Genomic DNA, 22,248 nt, shown 5'->3' on the forward strand with positions numbered 1-22,248 from the left:
CCTCTGATTTGCAGTGTCTCCATGGATTTTTGATTGAAGACAGGAGATTGTATATCCATCGCATTAAGTATATTGGTTTTGATTGTATTATTATTGCTTCTTTTTTCTTACGTTGTGTTTTATTGCATTACAAATTGCATTACTACAACAGACAGTGGAGCAGGGCAATTGATTGGGTGGGGGCTGCAGACTTTCTGACTCTACCTCTGGCTAATTTTAGCCTCCCATCTACCACCTCTTGTCACACTGTAGTTTGCAGAGCTCTGTGTTCAAGCAAACTGCAGCATGACACTTGCATTTTTATTATATGTATATAATGAGCAGAATTTTCAGATGTGACCATGCATTTTATAGTGCTACTTTATTTTCAAGGCTATAATTACTATTCCTGGTTGATGCACCTTTTTTTCCTGAGAGGTTGCTGAAAATGTATTTTTCCCTTACCAGAGGTGGTTGTATTTTTGTACTTTCAACAGCTCTATAGCTATAGCAAGACAAAATTCTCATACATTACTTTTTCTCTTTTCTTTCTTCAGTTCTAAAAGGCAAGAAGTTGAGTTTGCCGGCATAGTTCACACTGAGCCCATGACAAAGATACTTTGGCCAAGAAGGATGAGGGGAATCCTTCACAGGAAGTTAAAAACAAAGTTTCTGGGTTTTTTTCTTTTTTTATTCTTACCAACGAAGTTAAGTCACCTGTTGATCTCTTCTTGCACCCTGAACTTTTACCTGAGTGTGATTTGGGTCAAAACAATGGATTGTCCTTCTGCTCAAGAGACTGATATAGAAGGGGTGAGGTGGGCAACAGCTTGGACTCCAAGCTTATAATGACTACTCCTGGTGATATATAGGTGGTAGGTTTCTCAAGGGCCCTTTTTATCATTGACCTCACTTTCTATACTCCTGACTCTATTTTGGTAATGAACTGCCAGAGGTAGGAAATATTTTTAAAACAACAACTACAACAACAACTGGACATCTCCCTCCTTTCACATTGTGCTCATGTTTTGGGGTTTGGGTTGACCACAGCTATGAAGAAATCTGAGTGCCGTGGGTCTATCCAGATAAACAGGAGCACTTACAAATTTAATCTATTTTCTTTAGATACTGATTATTTTTCCTCTATTTTTAAAAAATATTGCTGGCAAGAAAAGACCACCCTAATACATTCTTACACTTGCTTCATTTTGAATATTATTTGATGGTTAATTCTTCATCTACTTTAAATAAAACAAACAACCATCATCCCAATTAATTAGTGCCTTTGTGGGAGGGATGGGAATTTAAATAAAAAGAAATCTGTTTTGTTGCCTGTTTGTATTGAAATCTTTGTGTTTCCCATTCCTGTACATTCATCCTCATTTCCCATACTATTCTCCTGTACAGTATTGCTGCTTTCTGTTAAAACAGTGGCTGCTTTCCCCCATCTCTTGAAGCTCTCTCTACTCATTGGCTTATATCAAACTAAGTTTTACCAGAATAGATTCATTGAAATTAATGGAAAAGACTAACTTCGATTAGTTCATTTCAGTGTGCCTGCTCTAAATAAAGCTTAGTTGGATATAACCAACTGAGTTTAGTGGGGCTTTCTAAGTTAGCAGGCATACAATTGTAGCCTTAATATTTGTTATGATAAAACACATTTTCTGTAGTTGCCACTTTTCTCTGGTTCTCAAAAGACGCTGCTGTCTCAGCAAAATTACCTTTTATCTTAGCCAATCAAAATGTCATGTGTTTCCACATGACACTAAAAGGGGCCTTTGAGCCTCTCTAATGCTATTCTGGCTAGATGTAAATGTTAATGTGAGATGGAATATGGAAGATAAATTGAAAGCATGTTCTAGTCAATTTAAGCTCTCAGTTTGCATTGTAGACCGATTTACAGTGTGCTGATGCAAAAGTAAATCTTGCCAAGTTCAGTGGGGCTTACTCCCATGTATGAATATGTAAAGATTAGAGTCTTAAGCAAAAATGCTATAAATCTCATGTATGAAAGCTGCTTGGGAAATAATTAGAATTACTGGCTTGCAAGTAATGGTATGAGAAGTTTTCTACTTTATTGGAAATGCTATGCGAACATGTCATACATGTTGCTTGGAGGGAGCGCTTCTATCTCTGCAGATGAGGACATGCACCCACATGCAGATGGATTTTTACATATGGATGATTTCTCTTCTTGAATTGAGATATATAAAAAATTGCACTCATGCTGCAGTACTATGCATACTTTACTGGAAGTAAGTCTTATTGAACTCAGTTGGAATTATTTCTGAGCAGACATGCACAGGAGCAAGATGGCATTTCCCCTTAAACTTCTTTCAGCATCAAAGGCAGAAAACTATTTCAAATAGAAGTAAAGCCTAAGAGTTGCCATAGTTTGAGTGACTAGTCATAGGGCAATGACTAGTAATGTTTTAAGTTCTATACCTTTAATATGATTATCCAGTAGCAGTCATTAGGTTTCTGTTTTGGTTATCATAAATAGCCAGTTGTTTTCCAGATATTTGTGATATTTAAGGAGCTGTTGCTTGCTACAGAAAGCTAGTAGCTACTTGAAACATTCAGTAGTCGTTACTAGGTAAATTTGAGTCTGTGGCAGCATACACATATAAGCTAATCATTTATATCTTTCACAGAATCACAGAGAAACTTTACTGGATTAGGTTCTATACTGATACAGCCTTCAGTGGCTAGCATCTATTTGATTACAGTAGCTAGCAAAAGTGCAACAACGGCTATGGAGATGACAACTTCAGGATGTATAAAATTGTTCACACAAGTCCATATATTAACATTCACAAGGCTTAAACAAGTAGCGTTGAACCAGTACAATGTGGAAAGGACTGTATCTGAAGTGCTGCACACCAGCTGGGTGGCAGAGGGCAAATGTCACTCCAGTGCTTTCATTATTTCCTTGATTTCTTAAAGCTGAGACTGGCAGCCAGAATAGCTGCATTTTGCTATATCCAGTTGAGAAAAAAATGTGTGGCAGTTGCACATGCAGATTGTCTCCCTTTTTTGTTATCTCCCCTAGCTGTAATATCTTTGGCTTTTTGTGACTGGAAAACAACACATGTGCACAGCTGCCATAGTAGAGCAGTTCATATAGAAGCAGCAGTGTGGGACTATTCTTACAATTAATCCTGGCTTTAAAGGGCTAAAAATAACAGTTAGTGCTGCAGAAGCTGGGCAAGCCTAGACAATGGGAATGGTGAGTTGGTGAGCACCCACTTCTTTTGTAAAGCTGTGGCCCCATGTTCTTATTGTGCTTAGGAGGTGGTTGGTCTCCCTATTTTTCATGGTGCTCAACTTTAGCGGAAACAGATTTACACATATAAAATAAATGTTCATGTTTGGCAATAAATTCTTTTTCTATCCCCTTTTTATTTACTGTGAAATTAATAATTGCCTAGTCATCAGTATTCATTAATGTCAGCCGGTGGGGTACAGGAGTGGATGGGTAGGAGGCTACACCCACATTTTCAGGGTAACCCATATTTGGAAGGGAAGTGCTAGTGGAAGATGAAAGGGTGGTCAATGCAACAGATCCTTCATCCAAGGTCCGCTTGTAAGGAACAGGTGGCTCAGCCTGCAGGTTTTTCAGAGCCACATAGGCCAGGTACACCTGTGGGAGAGAATAGGTGGTGGATCAGGCACTTGTATGCAACTGTGAAATTGGCACAAACTATTTAAAGAGCAAGTGAAGGGCAATGGTTAGCTCCAGAAGATGTGGATTAAAACCACAGCACAGTCATGGACTTGAAATGTATTGGCCTTTAGAAAGTAACTTGTGAGGACAATATGGTGCAAGACATTCTAAGTGTTCAACCAGTTGGGAACATTGACTGCAGCACTATCAAATACAACATGTATGCAAAAAGAAAATTGCCAGAAATGTCCAGCAAAAGTAATATTTGACTTCAAAGAAGAAATGTCTTTAAAAGGAGGGTAAAAAGGAAGTTGAAGCAAAAGTCAAGAAAGTTTGACCTCTCCAAAGCACTTGGGAGTTTATACAAATCTTCAACAATAAAAGCTTGGCTCAAATGCATATACTACAAAAATACCAATAACTTCAAGAAGATGGTAGTGTGGTTAACAAACATAATCATGAAAGCCATTAGCCACAGGAAAGCTTCCTTCTGAAAATGAAAGTGTTGCCAAATTGTGGAGAATGAAAAAGACAAACTGACAAAAGAAATGCAAGTAGACAATAAGGGTTGGGGTGGGGGAAATAATTTGCCGAACATGACTGAATATTGATCCCAACAATAGCAAATGCTTTAAATACATCAGAAGCAGGAAACGAAGTACGGAGGCAGCTGAACCTCAGGATGGTGGGAGCTGGAGGTATGCTTCAGGAGGATAAGCAACCGATGAATGAATTTTTTGTATCTGGCTTGTCAGAGGAAATTCTATCCATCTAAAATATCTTTAAAAATCAAATGTAGAAGTACTGATTTTGTAACTGGTCCCTAAGATTGGCTTCCATACTGGAGGACTGGGAAATTACATGGTTAATATGCTTTGGGGAAATTGCTGGAAAGCATTATTAAAGATAAAATTATCAAGCATATTGAATAACAAGTTGAAGAGTCAACATGATTTCTGCAAAGGTAAGTCCTATCTCACTGATCTTTTGAAGTTCTTTGTGCAAACAAGAAAATATTTATGGGGATTCCAGTGCTCATTGTGTACTTGGATTTTCAGGTTTTAAGAAGTTCTTCACTGAAAGGTCCAGAGTAAACTTAGCAATCAGGGGACTTGTTCAGTTATGAATTAGTAACTAGTTAAGGAACAGGAAATAGGATAGGAATAAATGGACAGGTCTCATAGAGAGATGTAGAAAGCCCCCAGTATTGAGAGCAGTACTTTTTAACTTGTGTATAAATAACCTGGAGATAGGGGTGAACAGCCAAGTAGTCAAGTTTGTGGATGACACCAAATTACTCAGAATGATAAAAACAAAGAGGCATTCTCCACACCTGGTGACGGCATCAGAATGGCAAGCACAGTTCAATGCAAGCAACTATAAAGTGATTCACATTCAAGCAAAAAACCTGAATATAAACTGGCAATGACTTACCAGGAAAGACATATTGGGGTCATGATGATAGCTCAATTAAAACAACCCTTTTTCTGAACCAAACAGCCCTAAAAAGGTAACCTTTATTCCTGAGGAAGTTGCTGCAGCTTTAGGACCCCCTAGTCATTCCCCCTTCCCCCTTTTCTAGCTTTACACTATCCTTTTTGAGATGTGGTAACTAGAAATCTACACAATATTCCAGCTGGGGAAAAGGTGGTACATGCTAGGAATCATTAGGAAAGGGATAAAACGCCTCCCTACTAATATTTTAATGCTACACTTGAATATTGTGTACATTTCTGGTCGTTGCATCTCAACAAGTATATTCATCATCAAACCTTTTATTGGCATCACATACAAAATCCATAACATAAAAAGTGTATTGTAGAGTTGGAAAAGGGCAAGAGAAGGCATGAGAGAAGTGTATAAAATTATGCATGGTGTGAAGAAAGTTGTTTGAGATAAGTTTTAAATCGTTTTTATACTAGTATCTGAGGTCACCTGATTAAGCTGAATTGTTCAGGATACAGCAAAGTTCATACAATGCATAAACTCTGGAATTTGTTACCACAAGATATGATGGCTTCTAAATTAATGTCTTTAAAATGAGATTACAGAAATTCATATTGTTGACCACTGCAGGAAATGGGATACTGGGTTAGATAAGTCATTTGTCTGATCCAGCAGAGTGCTTCTTATATTCTCAGGGAACTGGCAAGCGGGTTTTGGGAGATGAAGGAAGCTTGGAAGGGATGTGTGGGTGAGCCTTGAGGAAGTAAACAGTTGAGGGAGGCAAATATCAGAATACAAAATGGTATTCTAGTACAGTGTTTGTGTTAGGTAAGCAAGAGAACAGCTGTACTATTTTGCTTCTCAATAAGCCTACAGTATTAGAATTTTGGGGGAAGGACTGGGACTTCTGGATCAGAATCATGGCTGATTAGACGTCTCCTGTGAAAACTCCATCAACAGTGATAATTAGATAGTGATTAATGAAAGTCATTGGGGGAACAGAGATAACTGATTAATTTCCAATGCTATGGAAGGCCTGCTGTCTCCTCATGGGACCAAGGAACCTTCAAGGAACCTGGACAGGTAAGTGATCAGGGAGTGGAAGAATCAAAATCTTGCCCAAACACCACTTAATAACCCTAGGGATCAGTCCCTAGGGCAAACCTTCCTTCCTTCAATTACTTCTGAAACAGCTATAAAGTATGACAAGTTTTCTGTTTGCTGATTAAATGGTTAAAAGGCACATCTGAAATAAGACCCTACTGCTGACTTAAGAAGAGGCAGCACTAGAAGGCTGAAAATAAAATAGAAGTAAATAACTATGAATCATTGTCTCAATATATGGCCACAGCGAATAGATTCTTGAGGGAATAAAGATCTAGGATTTATTGTTTTTCAGTATTGGAGGTAAAGTTGTTACGTTGGACTGGAGGAAGACTTATTGTTGACTTTTATCCGTAATAGTAATTGGAGAACCTCTTTTAGACATTTTGTGTGGAAGAAAAAAATCAATGCATTCCAGATGCCCGAAGACTGTGAAAACATCGCCTAGTAGAAGGAGGAACAGTTAGATACCAGCCTGGAGTAAACATTTTGAGTATTTTGAATGACTCTTATACATACAACTGACAGTTGGAAAATTGGAAGTCCTATTTATTTCTTTATCTTTATCTTTTATTCCTTTACTATTTTCTCATTCTTTTATTACTTTTATCTTTTTGTTACTTTTTCTTAGGGTTTTCATTTGTCCTCTTTTCATGTAAAGTGAGAGTCATCATAGCGATCCATAGTTAAAAGTAGAAGTTGGCAAATGTGTCCTCTTTTTTGCTCTTCAAAATATGGCAACCCAATTATTTGCTTTGCTTTTGTGCTTTTGCTTCTTGTTGTCTACTCTGGGGTAAGGAGGGGATTGCAAGCAGATGACGGTGATGGATGGTTGGTGAAGGACCCTGTGTGAAAAGCAAGGAAGGGAAGATCTCCCAGGGTGGAAGGCTGGGAGAAGAGAGGGAAACCAGGTGAGAGCTGGGAGGGTTTACCTCTTTCTGTGCTGAACAAGAGTTAAGATCTACCTGTGAGACAGGACTTTGCGTTCTTCTGTTTCTTTAGGCTTGTTTTTTAATGCAGTGTAAGTATTAATAAACTCTTTTGCAAAAAAACCCGAAGCATTTCTTCTGGGAATTTTGACAAACAATTTCCCTAAAGATAAAATAAGACTATTTCTCTATGCTACGTCAGCAGCAAGAGTATTGGTGGCTAAATATTGGAAGGAGGAACCCATACCCATCAAAGAGGAATGGTTGTGTAAGCTGAGCAAGCACTTGGAACTCGCGAAGCTGACCGATATAATAAGAGACAAGTCAAACAACACAGTTAAGAAAGAATGGGAGTACCTAAATAAATATCTGATAAGTCAAGGTTCAGCAGTGAAGATCTGGTTGTGTCTAGAATAACGCTGCAAAGGTAAAAAGGTCCCTGATACCAAGATGAGGGATGTACTGAAATACAGATAAGTTGGTTTTAATTAGGAATAATGAACTGTTGTGAGACTGATGGATGTCCAAAGAACAAAAGAATATGAAAAATGAAACACCTAAGTGTTAGCTTCTTAGGAAAACAGACGATATGTAAGAGGTAACTGTTTAAAGTGTATGCATTTGGTTTGCAAAGTCTTACTTTAATAATTAATGAATTAACGCTGTTCCATCTATGATTTTTTTCTTCATTAAGATTTAATTGTATTAGTTTATGTAATTTATTTAAATTTCTGCTTTTCTTCTTTTGTTCTTTGCAACCTTTTAAAATCTTTTTTCTTTTCACGTTTAAAAGTTTTGATTTGTATGTATTTGCAATATAACTCAATAAAAAGTTAATAAAATCTTATAAAAATATGCAAGTTTGATTTTTCTTGGAAAACAAATAATATTTTAAAATGAAATTTTATATTTCCACTGTAAAAAGATTCAAAATGGGGTAGTCTGTTTCCAGTGTTTTGGTAACTGTCCTTAAATCTACTGGTATTGTGATCACCTCTCCTCATTACTGAAAAAAAAAACTGACTGCAAATCCTCCAGTTTCTCATTGCAGTTGTAAAATACGACTTTGGTCAAAGGTGTGCTTTCTGCAAATTCTACTTAGTGGGTTGCTACGGTTAGCAGAGGGAATTCAATTGCCCTATGCTTGACAGGGGGTCAGGTTAGACATTACCAATGGTCCCTGCTGGAGTTAAAATCTTTGTTAGCTGCTCAGCCTTCCGGATCTAACAAACTCCAGCCGCAGGCTGGACTGGGTCTTGAATTGCTTGGGCTCATTCTGTGCCAGATTGTAAATGAAGGCCTGCTGCAACTGCTTCTATATGAAGGCTCCTCCTGATTAATTCTACAGCTTGTTGATGGGAAGTGTGAGTCACTCAGTTCCACAAGGAATGAAGGAATAAACATGCACCAAAGAGCTCGGTCCTGAGGCAGTTTTCTTCACTACTAAAATTGGTAGAAATGTATTGAGTCCTCAGGACTAAAGCAGAGTAGGCAAGAGCTTTCTTTTCCCTTTATGTGCTTTAAATACTAGGCACCCCCTATGTAAACTATATTAGGCTTAGAGTATGAGCTGGATTCCCTTAATTATGAACCAGCAACTTCAGATACCAGCAGCAAGGAACTGTTTCCTAATCAAAGTGACCCAAACTGTTCTACTTGCATCATAATTTTAGTTCTTATATGTACATATACTTGCTATATATCTTTTGGAAGGATTAGTTGCCTATGATATTTCTCCTAATCTTCTAGGGCCACAAATACCAAGTTTTCTAGATCCACGTTTTTGGAGGACCCCTAGAGAATACTTCTGAGTGACTTCAACATCCAAGCAAAGGCTACTGTTGATCTGGCATGGGACTTTGTGGCCTCAACCATGGGGCTGTCTCAAATGACCATTGGTCCAACATACAGGACAGGACACACCCTTGATGTTGTCTTTCCCCCATGTGATTTGAGGGATTGTCTGAAGGTAGGAGGGGGTGCAGTGCACTCCCTTGTCATGGTTGAACCATTATTTGGTGAAGCTGGACTGGTAACAGCAATTTCCCCCTGTAAGGGTAGTGGGTCCATTCAGATGGCCCGTTCTCAGATAGTGATGAACATTGGTTGGGGCAAAGGGTTTCTGTTAAGAGATAGAGATTTGGAAGAGAGATCCATACTGTCTTGTAGCAGAGTGAACACAATGGCAATTGCTCAAAGCACATTAAAACTTGGTTACCAGTATATTTGAAAGATGCAGGCTTTATAAATCCATTTTTAGAGAGATTCTGTTCACTTGGTTTTTCTTGCAACTGGGAACCATGGGTTGCATAGCTTCTTGCTTGTTCCAGAAAGCAGAAAGAGAAAGTTGAGGAAAGGAATGGGGCTAAGCTCAACTCGTACTGGCAACTTGAGCTCAGGTTAACCCTTTCATGAACGCAAGTGTGAGTCAATAACTGTCTATTACAATAATTCTTCTTCTTTGACAAGCACACACATACTTCAGAGCAAATGGCATTAAGGTAGCACCTTGCTCATACAACACAGTTAATTGTGAAAACTGCATTCTGCAGAAAAGTTGCAAACCAAGTTTTCTCCCATGCACTGAGACACATTTGTGTTCTTGAGATTATATAAGGTGATGTGTGTGGCCCATTCCATATCCCTTCACACATACAGGGGAATCCCTACTTATGCAGGGTTCTATTCCTTGTCCATAAATCAAGAAATATCAACAGCAGCATTTTTGGTTTTCCAAAATATTTGACATTTGTAAGTTATCTGCCAAGTAAACGAATGACAGTGATCCACCTTTCTTAAATCCATAGATACAGCTATCTCAGACAACAAATCAAATCCTAAGACAAATCTTGGTATAACCACATGGGCTGCATTTAATATTAAAAATCATAATCAAATTGTGGCCAATAGTGTCCCCTTCAAATACAGAAGATAATGCCCATTTAAATGCTTGCATTCTTTAGCAATTGAACAACCAACAATGCAGTGGATGGGATGAAAGATGTAGCTTTGTAGTAGACTTGGGCCTGGAGTTTAACAAACCGTGATTGAATCAAGAAACATAGCCAGCTTGTCTGGGACTATTCAAAAAAAGGCAGCTTCAGACCTGATATGGTTTGCTATGGCTGACACCCACAAAAGGGGCAGATGCCACCTCTGTGATTGAAGTAATGACAGAAAATTGCAGAAATCATGTGCTTCAAGATTTTATCTAGACCATGCAGTTGTAAAATGTGGTAAATATATAGGTTGTGTGAGCTACAGTTGCACCTTCTGCAAAATTTGTTGTTGCAGATAATTAACAACTCATTATTGCAGTATTTTATTATACTAACATAACTGTATGCTAATGGAACATTTAAAAAACCAACAACTGGGGGGTCAAATAGACCACACACACCCCTTTCTTGTAGGTATTATGCACTATACACTGAAGTTCATTCTTGATCCTGATTTTTTTAAACTATACTACTTATTTGAAAAATGAAGGTTTTCAATGAAGGTTTTATTTATTTATTTATTACTTGCAAGTGGTGCCATGCTTAATGCTATTCCAAGGTATTTTAATTTTATGGCCAACTTATGGTGCATTTAACCCCAAAGCTGGATTGAAACGGTAAATCTTGCTATCAACTAAGAGTTAAAAGAAAATGGTGCTACTGCTACTGCTGCTGTGGCTATAATTCACCAGCTACTCTAGCCATATTCAGCAGTGGGTTTCTATTAGCAACACTTGTAATTAAGTACTCCATCTCTAACCATATGATTCTGAAGGAGGAAATGTCAGGAAAGATTAGTTTCTTTACATTGCCTTGGCAGCCAGTGGCAGAAACTTGCAACTTTCTGACCTGCATAATCCTAATTTTTTTTGCTTCAAGATTTTTTTCTTGTATTAACTTTGCTAACAATCTATTTGTCTTGCTTCTTCCATTTGCTAGTCCAGTCAATAAACTGCTAATCTGAATTGCCTACTGTATGGTTCTAAAAATGTCAATGTTACCAAAAGCTGACGTTAGACCAACACTCTTTTTTCTCTCATTTCCTGGGAATGATTTGAAATGTTCTTCTGCCACCGTAAATCAATTTGGCAGCCATTCTAATGCACAAACTCTAAACTGAGTGCATTTAAGCAGTAATACAGCACTAGTTTGCATTAATGCAGCTTTAGTATACCTGTATATGCTTAAAGGGATTAGGCCTTGCACTCCAGGAAGTACTATGTACAACATTCTCACACATTTTACACTGCCATATGTCAAATGCCATATGCCATATGCCAAACACTAAGGGACACGGGTGGCGCTGTGGGTTAAACCACAGAGCCTAGGGTTTGCTGATCAGGTCAGCTGTTTGAATCCCTGTGATGGGATGAGCTCCAGTTGCTCGGTCCCTGCTCCTGCCAACCTAGCAGTTCAAAAGCACATCAAAGTGCAAGTAGATAAATAGGTACTGCTCCGGTGGGAAGGTAAACTGCGTTTCCGTGTGCTGCTCTGGTTCGCCAGAAGCAGCTTAGTCATGCTGGCCACATGACCCGGAAGCTGTACACCAGCTCCCTCGGCCAATAAAGCGAGATGAGCGCCACAACCCGAGTTGGCCACGACTGGACCTAATGGTCAGGGGTCCCCTTCACCTTTAGGTAAAGGTAAAGGTACCCCTGCCCTTACGGGCCAGTCTTGACAGACTCTAGGGTTGTGCGCTCATCTCACTCTAGAGGCTGGGAGCCAGCGCTGTCCGCAGACACTTCCGGGTCACGTGGCCAGCATGACGAAGCTGCTCTAGCGAACCGGCACCAGAGCAGCACACGGAAACGCCGTTTACCTTCCCGCTATAAAGCGGTACCTTCACCTTTACCTTATGTCAAACACACCAGCAACCACTGCAGAGAACACCTTTGGACGACAGACACACCTGTCTCAGAGAAGCACTTCCGCTGCCAAGGACCCACAACTGGAGGCTGCAATTAGCAAAAGACAACTGGCCTGGCCTAGGCCTGACTCTGCCCTGAGCTCACTTTCTCAGTATTAACTGAACTTTGACTAGCCACCTACCTTTCCTCCCCAGAAAGGACTTGTGTGTCTTGTTATATGCCACTTTATGCCAACTAAAATGTAGCTTCACTGCCTGTTTCTTGATTCATAATCAAACACTCTCTGATTTTAAAAAAATATGTGTACATGCTAAAGAGAATTAGGCTTATCATACAACATTTCAGAAAAATAAATAACATTCACTATATAGAAGGAAAAATAGTGCCTCTTGTGGCATCACCCTCTTCTCCTTAAATAACTAGGGTATGTGCCACCTGCTTCTTGGAAGGGATCAACTTTGGCTTTGATAAGATGGGTTTGTCTTTTCTATTGACACTCTGCAGGGAGGGACCCCCCTTATGTGGCTGACTCAGCAGGTTTTCTCATTACTCTGAAATAAAAGGGGAGTACTTGACTGACTCACCCAGCATGGAACGGAGAGGACGGCAAAGGTGATGCTGGTTCGGGCAGCACCAGTTCCCAGCAGGTAGTGGCTTGTCGATCTGATCCACTGATTGGCTAGGAAGCAGAACCCAACAAACCACAGGCATGTCCAGATAACTGAGGAGAAAATAAGAGGTTAGAATGTAATACAAACAGTTAAAAACTCAAATGAAGCTTCATTTTAGAGCAGGACTTTTTGTGCTAACTGGTGAATAAGATAATATAAGGTTCAGTAGCCTCTGGTATTCACCGTACTGCTCTGTTCTTTCTAACTGATAAAAGTTCTTCTCTCTGGATATCTTTGCTGTAAAATATAGCAAATGTAGGGTTGCCACATTTTGAAGAGCAAAAAAAGGACACATTTGCCAACTTCCACTTTTAACTATGGCTCACTATGACGACTCTACTCATAAAAAAGAGGGCATATCCTGGAAAAAGAGGACATATGGCAACCCTGAGAAATGGGCAATGTAGCCTCAATTTTAAAAAAAAGGAATCCAGAGAGGACCAGGGAAATTACAGACTAATTAGGCTAACGTTTTTTTCCAGAAAAACTGGTAGAAAATATTATTAAAGATAGAAGCATATAAAAAACAAATGTTGCCCAAGAAGAACCAGCATGGCTTTCATAAATGTAAGTTCCCTCTAACCAACATTTTAGAGTTCTTTAAAAATGTCAATAAGCATATGGATAGAGATTATTTATGTCTTTATTTATGTAATTTCATAAAAATTATATATTGCTTGATTGTAAAACAAAAACAACACACAAAGCTGTTAACCTTTTGTTAAAGTCCCTTACCAAGTAAGCTTAGCAATAAGCAGACTGTAAGACCTGTTTGGATCAGTAGGAACATGACATGGAGAGCAGGAATAAATGAATAGTTCTATCATTGAAGGGATGTATAAAGTAGGGTCCCCAAAAAGTTATACTGGGACTGATGCTTTTCAACTTGTTCATAAATGAACTGCAGTTAGAGGCTTAGCAGTGAGGTGGCCCCATTTGCTGATGACACCCTAATGTTCAGAGTAGTAAGAGCAAAAATGGATTATAAGGAGCTCCAAAATAATCTCTCCAAATTCTGTGAATGGTATTGTAGTTAAAGTGTAGGGCTATGACTTGGGATAGCAGGGTTAAAATCCCCACTCAGCAATGAAGCTCACGGGGTAACCTTGGGCCAGCCACTGACTCTCAGCCTAACCTACCTCACAGGGTTGTTGTGAGGATGAAATGGGGAGGAGGAGAGCCATGTTCACCACTTTGAGCTCCCTGGAAGAAAAAGGTGGTATATAAATGTAATAAATAAAATAGTAACTAAATAAATATTACCATGGCAATTCAAAGTAAAGTAGTTTAAGTGATGCACACCGGGACAAAAATCCTTACTTCACATAAAGATTTATGGAAACTGAATTGGTGGTGACTGGTAACTGACCAGGAAAGAGATCTTCAGAGTGATGATGAACAGCTCAATGAAAATGTCACCTCAGTGTTCAGTAGCTGTGAAAAGGGCACATTCCATGTCGGGGATCATTAGAAAAGGGATTGAAAATAAAATCATAAATATTATATGTAGTGCTGTGATACAAGTGTGACCACACTCTGAATATTATGTACAGTTCTGCTTGGTGCACTTCAAAAGGTATATTCCAGTGCTGGAAAAGCTTTGGGCAACCAAAACTATCATGAGGCTGGAAAAACTCTCCTATAAGGAAAAGTTAAATTTTCTGAGGCTGTTCAGTTTTTAAAAGGTATGGGGGACATGATAGAGATGTATAAAATTATGCATTACATGAAGAAAGTGGATAGAGAGAAGTCCCCCACCCCATAATATCAGAACCTAAAGTCATCCAATGAAACTGACTGTAGGAAGATTCAGCACGACAAACAAAAGGAAGTATTTTTTTACATATCTCATAGTGTGTTTCACTACCAGAAAATGTAGCAATGGCCGCCAACTTCAATGGTTTTTGAAGAGGTTTAGACAAATTAATGACAAGTAAGACCTCTATCACGGGTGGCCTAGGACAGAGCCTAGGACTTGCCGATCAGAAGGTCGGTGGTTTGAATCCCCACAACAGGGTGAGCTCCCGTTGTTTGGTCCCTGCTCCTGCCAATCTAGCAGTTCGAAAGCACGTCAAAGTGCAAGTAGATAAATAGGTAGCGCTTTGGTGGGAAGGTAAACGGCGTTTCTGTGCGCTGCTCTGGTTCACCAGAAGCGGCTTAGTCAGGCTGGCCACAGCTGTATGCTGTTTGCTGTATGCTGGCTCCCTCGGCCAATAAAGCGAGATGAGCGCCGCAACCCCAGAGTCGGCCACGACTGGACCTAATGATCAGGGGTCCCTTTACCTTTTAAGACCTCTATCAACAGCTATTAGCCATGGCAACTGAATTACCTGCATTATCAGGGGCAGCATGCCTCTGAATATCAGCTGCTGGAGAGCACAGCTGCACTCTTATCCTGCTTGTGGGATTCCCATAGGCTGGCTACTGTGAGAACAGGGTGCTGGATTAGATGGGCCTTTTATTTGTTCCAGCTGGGCTCTTGTTACATTCCAAAATCTGACCAATCTCATAGTGAGAAATTGAGAAGGTGGCTCTAAACTGCAGCAGCAGCAGCATTATAGCAGCTTCAGAACTAAGTCAGCAAAATCTAAATTTAATAAAAGCTCCTGCATTCATGGATAAACCAACTGCCTTCAGGGATCAGAAGGGCAATCATTCCCTAAAACAAACACTGCACAATTGACAGGTGTATTAAAAGGAGCTTTTGCCTTTGTAGCTGATGAACAATAAGGGAGAAAAGGAAAGCTGCCAGATTGCATCAGCTTTGTTTATGGTCCAGCCAGCCAAACATCCTATCTCAAATAAGACTTGTGCCAGATGTTTTAGAGGCAAGAGCCCCATAATAAGCAGGTGTGGGATAATCTGGTCTCTACTAATCTTTAATTATTAGAGATATGGATTTAAACACAGAGGCAAAAATGTATTGCTTTTCCTCACAAATTTGGTAGTATTATCTATTGCACTCCTGAGGAAATCACCGAAACATCTGACCTTTCTTTTGCTGGATTTTATGTTTGCATAGTAAAATGTATTTCCTTTTGATGTGGTTTAACTATATTTTAAACTATACCTTTCCATTTCAGTGAACTCAACTTTATTCTTTGGTTCCGAGATAAAGAAACTATGCTAGATTTGTACAGGCACAGAACAACATATAGGGCAAAAGTAATTAATTTGACCAATATGTTTTCTAGGGATAAAGAGGGCCTAAAATGAATACCCAGTGGGGTGGGAAGGAAATGTACTCAATAGCTTAATCTGACAGAAGGTGTGGAGATCTTTGACAGGCAGTACAGATGGAAGGCAAAAAAACCAGATGAGATGGCTCAGTGGCATTTCTGGAGCTGTATTGAGCACTGATGAGTTGCCAAAAGCCAGGGCCTGAAAAATGTTTCATTCAGATATATAATGCCAACTCATTGCCCTACTTGAAGCACTCATTTTCTGTGATCATGCTTGTCCAATAAGTCTGACAGCAACAGATAAGACAGCATGTGGAAATGACAGCATTTTGTATGGAAATGGTATTTTCTTATTGTTTCCTTGTCTGTCTCCATGTTTTGTCTGTTGTCTTTTGTGAACTCCCCAGCACAGGGATTCGCTCATCAAGAAATGAAACAACAGGCAGAGGTACAAGAAGGCAATACAATACTCAATCAGTATAAAAGAAGGCAGTCAGAGTGCCCATCAGCAGCATGGATTCTTTCACATATTTTACAGGAACCTTTTGTAGTACAATAGCCACATTCCCTCATGGGCAACCTTTGGGACCAGTTGTGAGTGGGGACAAAGGCAAAAAGTGGCCAGAGTAACATATGCGACTCTTCCCTTGCCTTTATACAATAGGCTACATTTCAACCACACACGTCAACTATTTACACATATACACGCCTCTCTACCCATAACCCAAGCAAGTGAAAAGCACTATAGGTTCATGGAAACGCATATTCCAGCCAGGCAAAAACACTTGAGGGTGCAGAACAGGGTTAGTGAGGGTTGTGGCCTGGATTTGGCTCCCTGGTCTTAGGTTTCCTCACCCACTAAGACCATTTATTCATCCAGCTCATGATTTCTACTAGCAGCTCTCTAGGGTTTCACAGAGGTACTCCTCCCCTTCCCTACCTGAATATGATGGCAGAGTACCTGAACGCCTCAATCTCCTGCAGATGTAGTTAAGCTTTGACATGTGATTCTGATAATTCTGTGTGGGAGTGGGGAAAAGTGGAAACCTGTGCAAAAAAATGCTGCTAGGGTAAGGCACATATGTGAGGGACTGTTATTAAAGAGATGGGGAAAGGAGTATAAGACAACTGTGGTAGTGGGGTATTTTTAATGTGTTGTTTTAATGTACTTTTTTGTTTAATGTATCTCTTGTGTGTTTCTGTTTATCTGGTTGTAAGTTGCTTTGAGTTGCATTTGGCAAGAAAAACTAACCAATAAATCCAGTTATTGTTGGATCTCCACGAGCACCTTGAGGAGACATAGCCATTTTTCCATGCCCTTGACAATCAGATAATACTGCTCCAACCTAGTTATTGAAGACTGCAGAGCTTTAGCTTTCAGTATTCTGAGGTAACTTTTCTGAGCAGCTGGTTATTAACCACTGGTGATTAGCACTTCCTGCCAGAGGTTGCTTATAGATGAATTAGTTATTGATAATTCATCCTGATTTGTTTGCATAACATTTGTGGAGATGTTACACAAAGTCCGGTTTATTGAGCATCCATTTTGATTTGTTTGCAGGGAGGTTATAGTGCTGTATCAAGCAACTGTTACCTCATATATTCCTGTTTGTTTTCCCATCACTTCCATTAACCCAGAAAGTTTGGATTTTTTTTCAAAAGCAGGTTTACTGCATAAGAGCATAAGAGCACAAAACCCATTTTACTGAATTTGTAGATATGCCAAGTGAATCCCACTGCAAAATAGCAACCATCTGAAGTTCATCGTTGCAAAGCAGACAGGACTGTAAATGGTAGATCTCTTCCCACCAAACAAATAAGCTTGAAGGTATTTACATAGCCTTGTCTAACCAGAAAATGGAAGGTGTAACCCACCCATGGATAGCTTCTGCTTCTTATGGAAAATGTGTATGTACATATTGATACATACTACATATTGATAAAAGTGAATATAGAATAATTTGGATCTTAAGTTTCATTTCTTTTCCTCCTCACTAAGGAGGTCTTAGATAAACCCCCTTCCTCTGCACTTTTAACAGCAAGGGGACCCAAAGCAGGGTCTCTGGAGCAGATTTCAATAACTGAGTTGATTTATATAGGAAACAAGCTACAGTGCTTCAGAATGGCATCTTATAATTAGGTCTGTCACTTTGGCTCCACCACCTTGGCCATTGGGACAGATAAAGCAGAGTACTAAACACTATCAACTGGCAAAGAGCTGCAGTGGGATAAGTGGGAAAGCAACTGAGGCTGATACATTGGGGAAACTGCTGGTTGGTTTGCTGAGACACAACAAGAAGTGGTGGTAGGAGGTATAGTAAATAATAGCTACAGTGATGTAAACTAGTTTTGGGAGACAACAGGGGTTAGAATATATGATTATGCTGGCTTTGCATCTGGTTGTGTCAGGGCTTCACAAATCTACTAATCACATATATCAAAACTCTATCCCATGGCTTTGGAAGAAAGGAAGTCAACTCACTGGAGAAGGTGACATCCAGGACAAGGATGGTATATTTGAATTTGTGAGTTGTAATGGAAGGTTCATAGACATCAAAACCCAAAAAGAGAAGACAATGGAGGAAAGCGAGTATGCCAACTGTGATGCCGTAGCAGCAGGCTGTCCCATTATCATTCAAAACACAGTGTAGTTGGGAAGAATTTGTCAGGTTCTGATAACCTTCCGTCACCAAGGAGGCAAAGATAGTCAGGGATAAAACCTGGGAAGGGCGAAAGCAAGAAAGAGTTAAGTATGATTGTTGTTGAGATACAATATTATGTCTCATGTAAAACTCTTGCCTATATTTACAATCAAGCTATCTTGTCTTTGTGTCCTCTCCAATAATCAAATCCCATAGTGTATGCATTGAGATGAAGATGAGTAAGTCTAGTTCTCTGCTCTTCCTAACCATGGCCCACATATATCTCAAGTGAAAGTCTCAGGTTCTTAGCAGATGGGCAGTTTTTGCTTACATATTTGGAAAATAATCATGCTGTTCATATAAAGCTTTTGAATTTAGAGACAAATCCAAAACATACTACACTGCCTAGATGCTAGAGGCTGGTTACTATTAAAAAAAAACAAAATAGCAATGTAAGTAGTACCAACATCACTCTTACTAATAGCATAGAAAATATACAAAAGTCAGAGATTTGTATAAACTCCTTACACAAACCAAAACTATCATGGGGAACACACATAGGCTTAGCCAAGGCGGGGCAGCTGCTCCCCCTATCAAATAAAATAGAAATACTTAACTAATTGACCAATCACGTCAGTTCTTCCCAAAAAGTCCTGCCCCCCACAAAAAACCTGGCTACGCCCATGGGAACACAACTGGTACATAACTCTGGTTCATATAATGGAAATTGTACTGTAAATGAGGTTGATGGAAGAACATGGGCTACATTTGCATGGTTTAGTGCAACTTGAATGAGACTTAGCAAACCTGAGTGAAAAACCTGTACTCCCCCACAGCTGAGGAGAGAGCTGCCAAGTTTAGTATCGGTTTCACTGAATCTTGGCTTAGTGTTGTGTACAAATAAGGAATTCTGATTTGAAACAAACCCCAGCTAGTTTATTAAATCAGCATCATAACCTATGGTTTGAAGTTAGCTTATTTAGAAATTGACCAGAGTGTGTTTGAAATCAGGACTCTGGTTCATACCTCATGCTAAACAAAGATTCAATGAGACAGAAAATAATATCAGGAGCTCTCCTGCTCCTATCCATGTGAGAGCTGTGAGACACTTGACTTCAGTGCTTCAAGCTTGTCCATGTAGAGGCAATCTAGCCATGGGGTTAGGAAAAGCTGCCCTGCTTATAAAACCAAAGAACTAGATCTTAGTTGGTAACAAAAATTGTGTACATCTTTTGTGTAGATGGATGGCATGTGTGTGTGAGTGCAAGTTGGTGTTGGTGCATTTTACACTTGCATATTCCACAGGTATAGTGCAACCTTTGCATAAATGCCCCAGAAAGTGTCTGGTGATGTCCAAACAATGCATGTTGTACTGGGATATGTTCTTTAGAATTTCATAGTTTGTAATAGAAAAAAAATGAAAGTAATTCTGGAGGGATTGTTTTGATTCAAAACCAAATCAATGTCTAAATATGATCCTGAATTTAGAAGTCATGGAACCGGTGTTTGATTTTGTTGTACTTTTTCTCACCCCTGCCAGCATCCGAGCAATGATCTGAGGTCTTATGAAGAAGTGCACCAGGTCATGGTCTGAGAATTCCCGCAAAGTTGTAATCACTTTCCTCATTCTGTAGTTTCCTTTTTGTCACTAGAACAAAGATGGATTTTGAGAGCTGCGGGAAACAAAAGTTGGGAAACATGAAATAGATTAGAAAATAAGCATGAGGCAGGAAAACACTACTAAGTTTCTACCTACCAACACCTGAAAATTCAAAAGTAGTACGGTATATCAAGGCATCTTTCCCAGACCTACAAGGGTCTCGCCCAATCACCAAACTCTAAGGTGAGTATCTGACCACTGTCATGCCAAAAGCACTGTAAAGCCAATAAAATTAACTTACTAAATTTATTCTCTACATCTGTTTAGATTAGAATTTACTAAGAAGCAAAGCAAATGTATAATCTTAACTGATATGTAGTTGAAGTTTTGTAAAGATTAAATTGATTGGGTGGTTCAGTTCAGGCAGTGCTCCATTTGCTTTTTAAAAAGCCCATAATATTGGTTGGGAAACCTTAATGAAGCAATAAGTAATAGTGCATTGGGATGAGACTGACCAAATTTAATTTAATTGCCAATATATATATATTGCCCTGAAACTGCAGTAGTGAGAAATTTGCATTTTTATTTTTCAATGAGAACTACGGAGTTTTATTACAGATGTTGGGAAGGATTCACCTAACCAGGCCCTTAGCAGAAACAAGAGCTTCCACTTGCACAACAGGGCTTTCCCTTCTCCTCTCCCCTCCACCCCCGGAAATTGGTTCTGGGGAAAGTTAGGGGGAACCCCCAGAACAACACACAGCAGAAGAATGGGGGGTGGATGTGTTGCACAGATGGAATTGACTGAAAAAGCAAGACATTGAATTCCAACCTTTGATACTTGCTGTCTTTTGATTCCACAAGCATCATATGGCAATTCTTCTAAGACAATTACTCTTTAAATAATTGCCTAAATTAAGGACAGGCTATGAACATTTTGGATTAGACCAATCTAGCATGTGCTCCAGGCCTAATGTACTGGAACTACCCATGCATTGTACAAGTATTATGGGCTTGAATAACATTTCTCCAAATTTACCCCAAAGTTCTATTTTACAAAATGAATCTGAGCAAGCTTCTTGAAATTATTCAGTAAAATCATGGGCAATAGTTTATTGCACAGCACACCGCACCATCATGAAGCCCCAACAGCCAAACTAGCACTGATCAAAAATTGAACTTGTTTTGTATGGCAGACAAGTGTTCCCCCAGTTTCTGTCTTTGTTTTCTGCACATAATTAATGTATTGATTTTCCAAGCAAGTAAACGAAACTCGAGAATTGTTTTGACTTCTAACTTTCCTGTATTTTTAAACATTTTCTGCTTCACACATCATATAAAAACAGGATGAAACATTGCATGGATATATTCCCTGACCCCCGACATAAAGAGCATGTCTGCAGTTTATTTCTCACTGTTTCTCATCAAAATAGGTTTGGTGTGAACCTGGCTGTATCCTTTGACCTTTTTCCCTTCACCATTAAAATCAAAATCAGAACTTATCTACTTGGACATTTCCCATTCACCACAGTAGTGGGGCAAGTAACAAAGTGGCCTGTATCTTAAACGTTCATTGGTAAATATGAAACTCATTGAGGCAATTTCCATCAAAAGCAGGAGCCAGCAAGTGCGGTGCTTAATGAGTGTTGGGTTTAGATAAGGAGACATGGGCTCAAATCCCTGCTTGGCTATTAATCTCGGAGGATTGCTGTGCAAGAGTGCCTATCTTTCAACCTAAACTATTATCCAGGATTGGTGTGAGGAGATATTATGAAAGCCCAATTATGGCCCTTTCTGACAGGAATAAAAAAATATGCTCCTTGGCATCACGGGACTGACCACTTGAGCCTCCTCAAAAACTGATGAGGAACTCGCTGTATTACCACATCTCAGTTCCTATTTTTTAAAAAAATTCCTTCATAAACCCACCTTCTTCCTCACCTCCCACCCCTTCAGAAACTCCCTTAGACTTGGAGGTTATTTTCCCGCCTTTTGCGTCCCCGCGCACGTAGGGTGGGGAAAGCAAATAGAGCGTGTGAGCGAACTCGAAGCCTGACTGGTCGGACAGCCGCCGCCTCAGCAAGGCAGTTGGAAAAGAACGGTTGATATAGGGCGGGGCGCCAAAGGAGCGCGCGACGGCGTGCGCGAGGATCCTACA

At 39.6% G+C, this 22,248-nt stretch overlaps 2 protein-coding genes and 1 long non-coding RNA gene across 8 annotated transcripts in view; 1 reads left to right on the forward strand and 2 right to left on the reverse strand.

The window, feature by feature from the left end:
* Positions 1 to 3,364, forward strand: part of KDELR1 (KDEL endoplasmic reticulum protein retention receptor 1) — a 126,935-nt gene extending 123,571 nt beyond the window's left edge. For all 4 annotated transcript variants that reach the window (XM_083584116.1, XM_083584117.1, XM_083584114.1 and 1 more), the window contains one exon: positions 537 to 3,364. In XM_083584116.1, coding sequence (XP_083440242.1) covers positions 537 to 571 — 35 coding nt within the window. In that variant the 3' untranslated portion in view covers positions 572 to 3,364. The remainder of the gene's footprint in view (positions 1 to 536) is intronic.
* SYNGR4 (synaptogyrin 4) lies at positions 3,365 to 22,225 on the reverse strand. Of its 3 annotated transcripts, none has more exons than XM_083584112.1 (5): positions 22,032 to 22,225; positions 20,022 to 20,163; positions 18,331 to 18,568; positions 12,580 to 12,716; positions 3,365 to 3,625 (listed from the first exon to the last, which is right to left on the reverse strand). In XM_083584112.1, exons 2-5 carry the CDS (start codon positions 20,115 to 20,117, stop codon positions 3,410 to 3,412), a joined length of 687 nt encoding a protein of 228 aa, XP_083440238.1. In that variant the 5' UTR covers positions 20,118 to 20,163; positions 22,032 to 22,225; the 3' UTR covers positions 3,365 to 3,409. The 3 variants fall into 3 exon arrangements, with proteins under 3 accessions (XP_083440238.1, XP_083440237.1, XP_083440239.1); XM_083584111.1 differs by having other exon boundaries at positions 22,020 to 22,225; XM_083584113.1 differs by having other exon boundaries at positions 21,930 to 22,042.
* Positions 9,352 to 12,527, reverse strand: LOC310748383. The gene is made up of 2 exons (XR_014541312.1): positions 11,968 to 12,527; positions 9,352 to 11,752 (listed from the first exon to the last, which is right to left on the reverse strand). It is a non-coding gene; the product is annotated as an uncharacterized lncRNA (long non-coding RNA).
* Positions 22,226 to 22,248: the final 23 nt, after the last annotated feature.

The sequence above is a fragment of the Podarcis filfolensis genome (assembly GCF_964270895.1).
Source record: "Podarcis filfolensis genome assembly, chromosome: 13".
In the NCBI taxonomy this organism is placed as follows: domain Eukaryota; kingdom Metazoa; phylum Chordata; class Lepidosauria; order Squamata; family Lacertidae; genus Podarcis; species Podarcis filfolensis.

What these genes read in the sequence shown, in the direction of transcription:
- SYNGR4 (XM_083584112.1), bottom strand. Translation starts at nt 20,117, where the DNA reads ATGAGGAAAGTGATTACAACTTTGCGGGAATTCTCAGACCATGACCTG. An exon ending in CCTGGATGTCACCTTCTCCA is followed by an intron (nt 12,717 to 18,330) that starts GTGAGTTGACTT and finishes TTTTCTCCTCAG; the next exon opens with TTATCTGGACATGCCTGTGG. An exon ending in TCCTCTCCGTTCCATGCTGG is followed by an intron (nt 3,626 to 12,579) that starts GTGAGTCAGTCA and finishes TCTCTCCCACAG; the next exon opens with GTGTACCTGGCCTATGTGGC.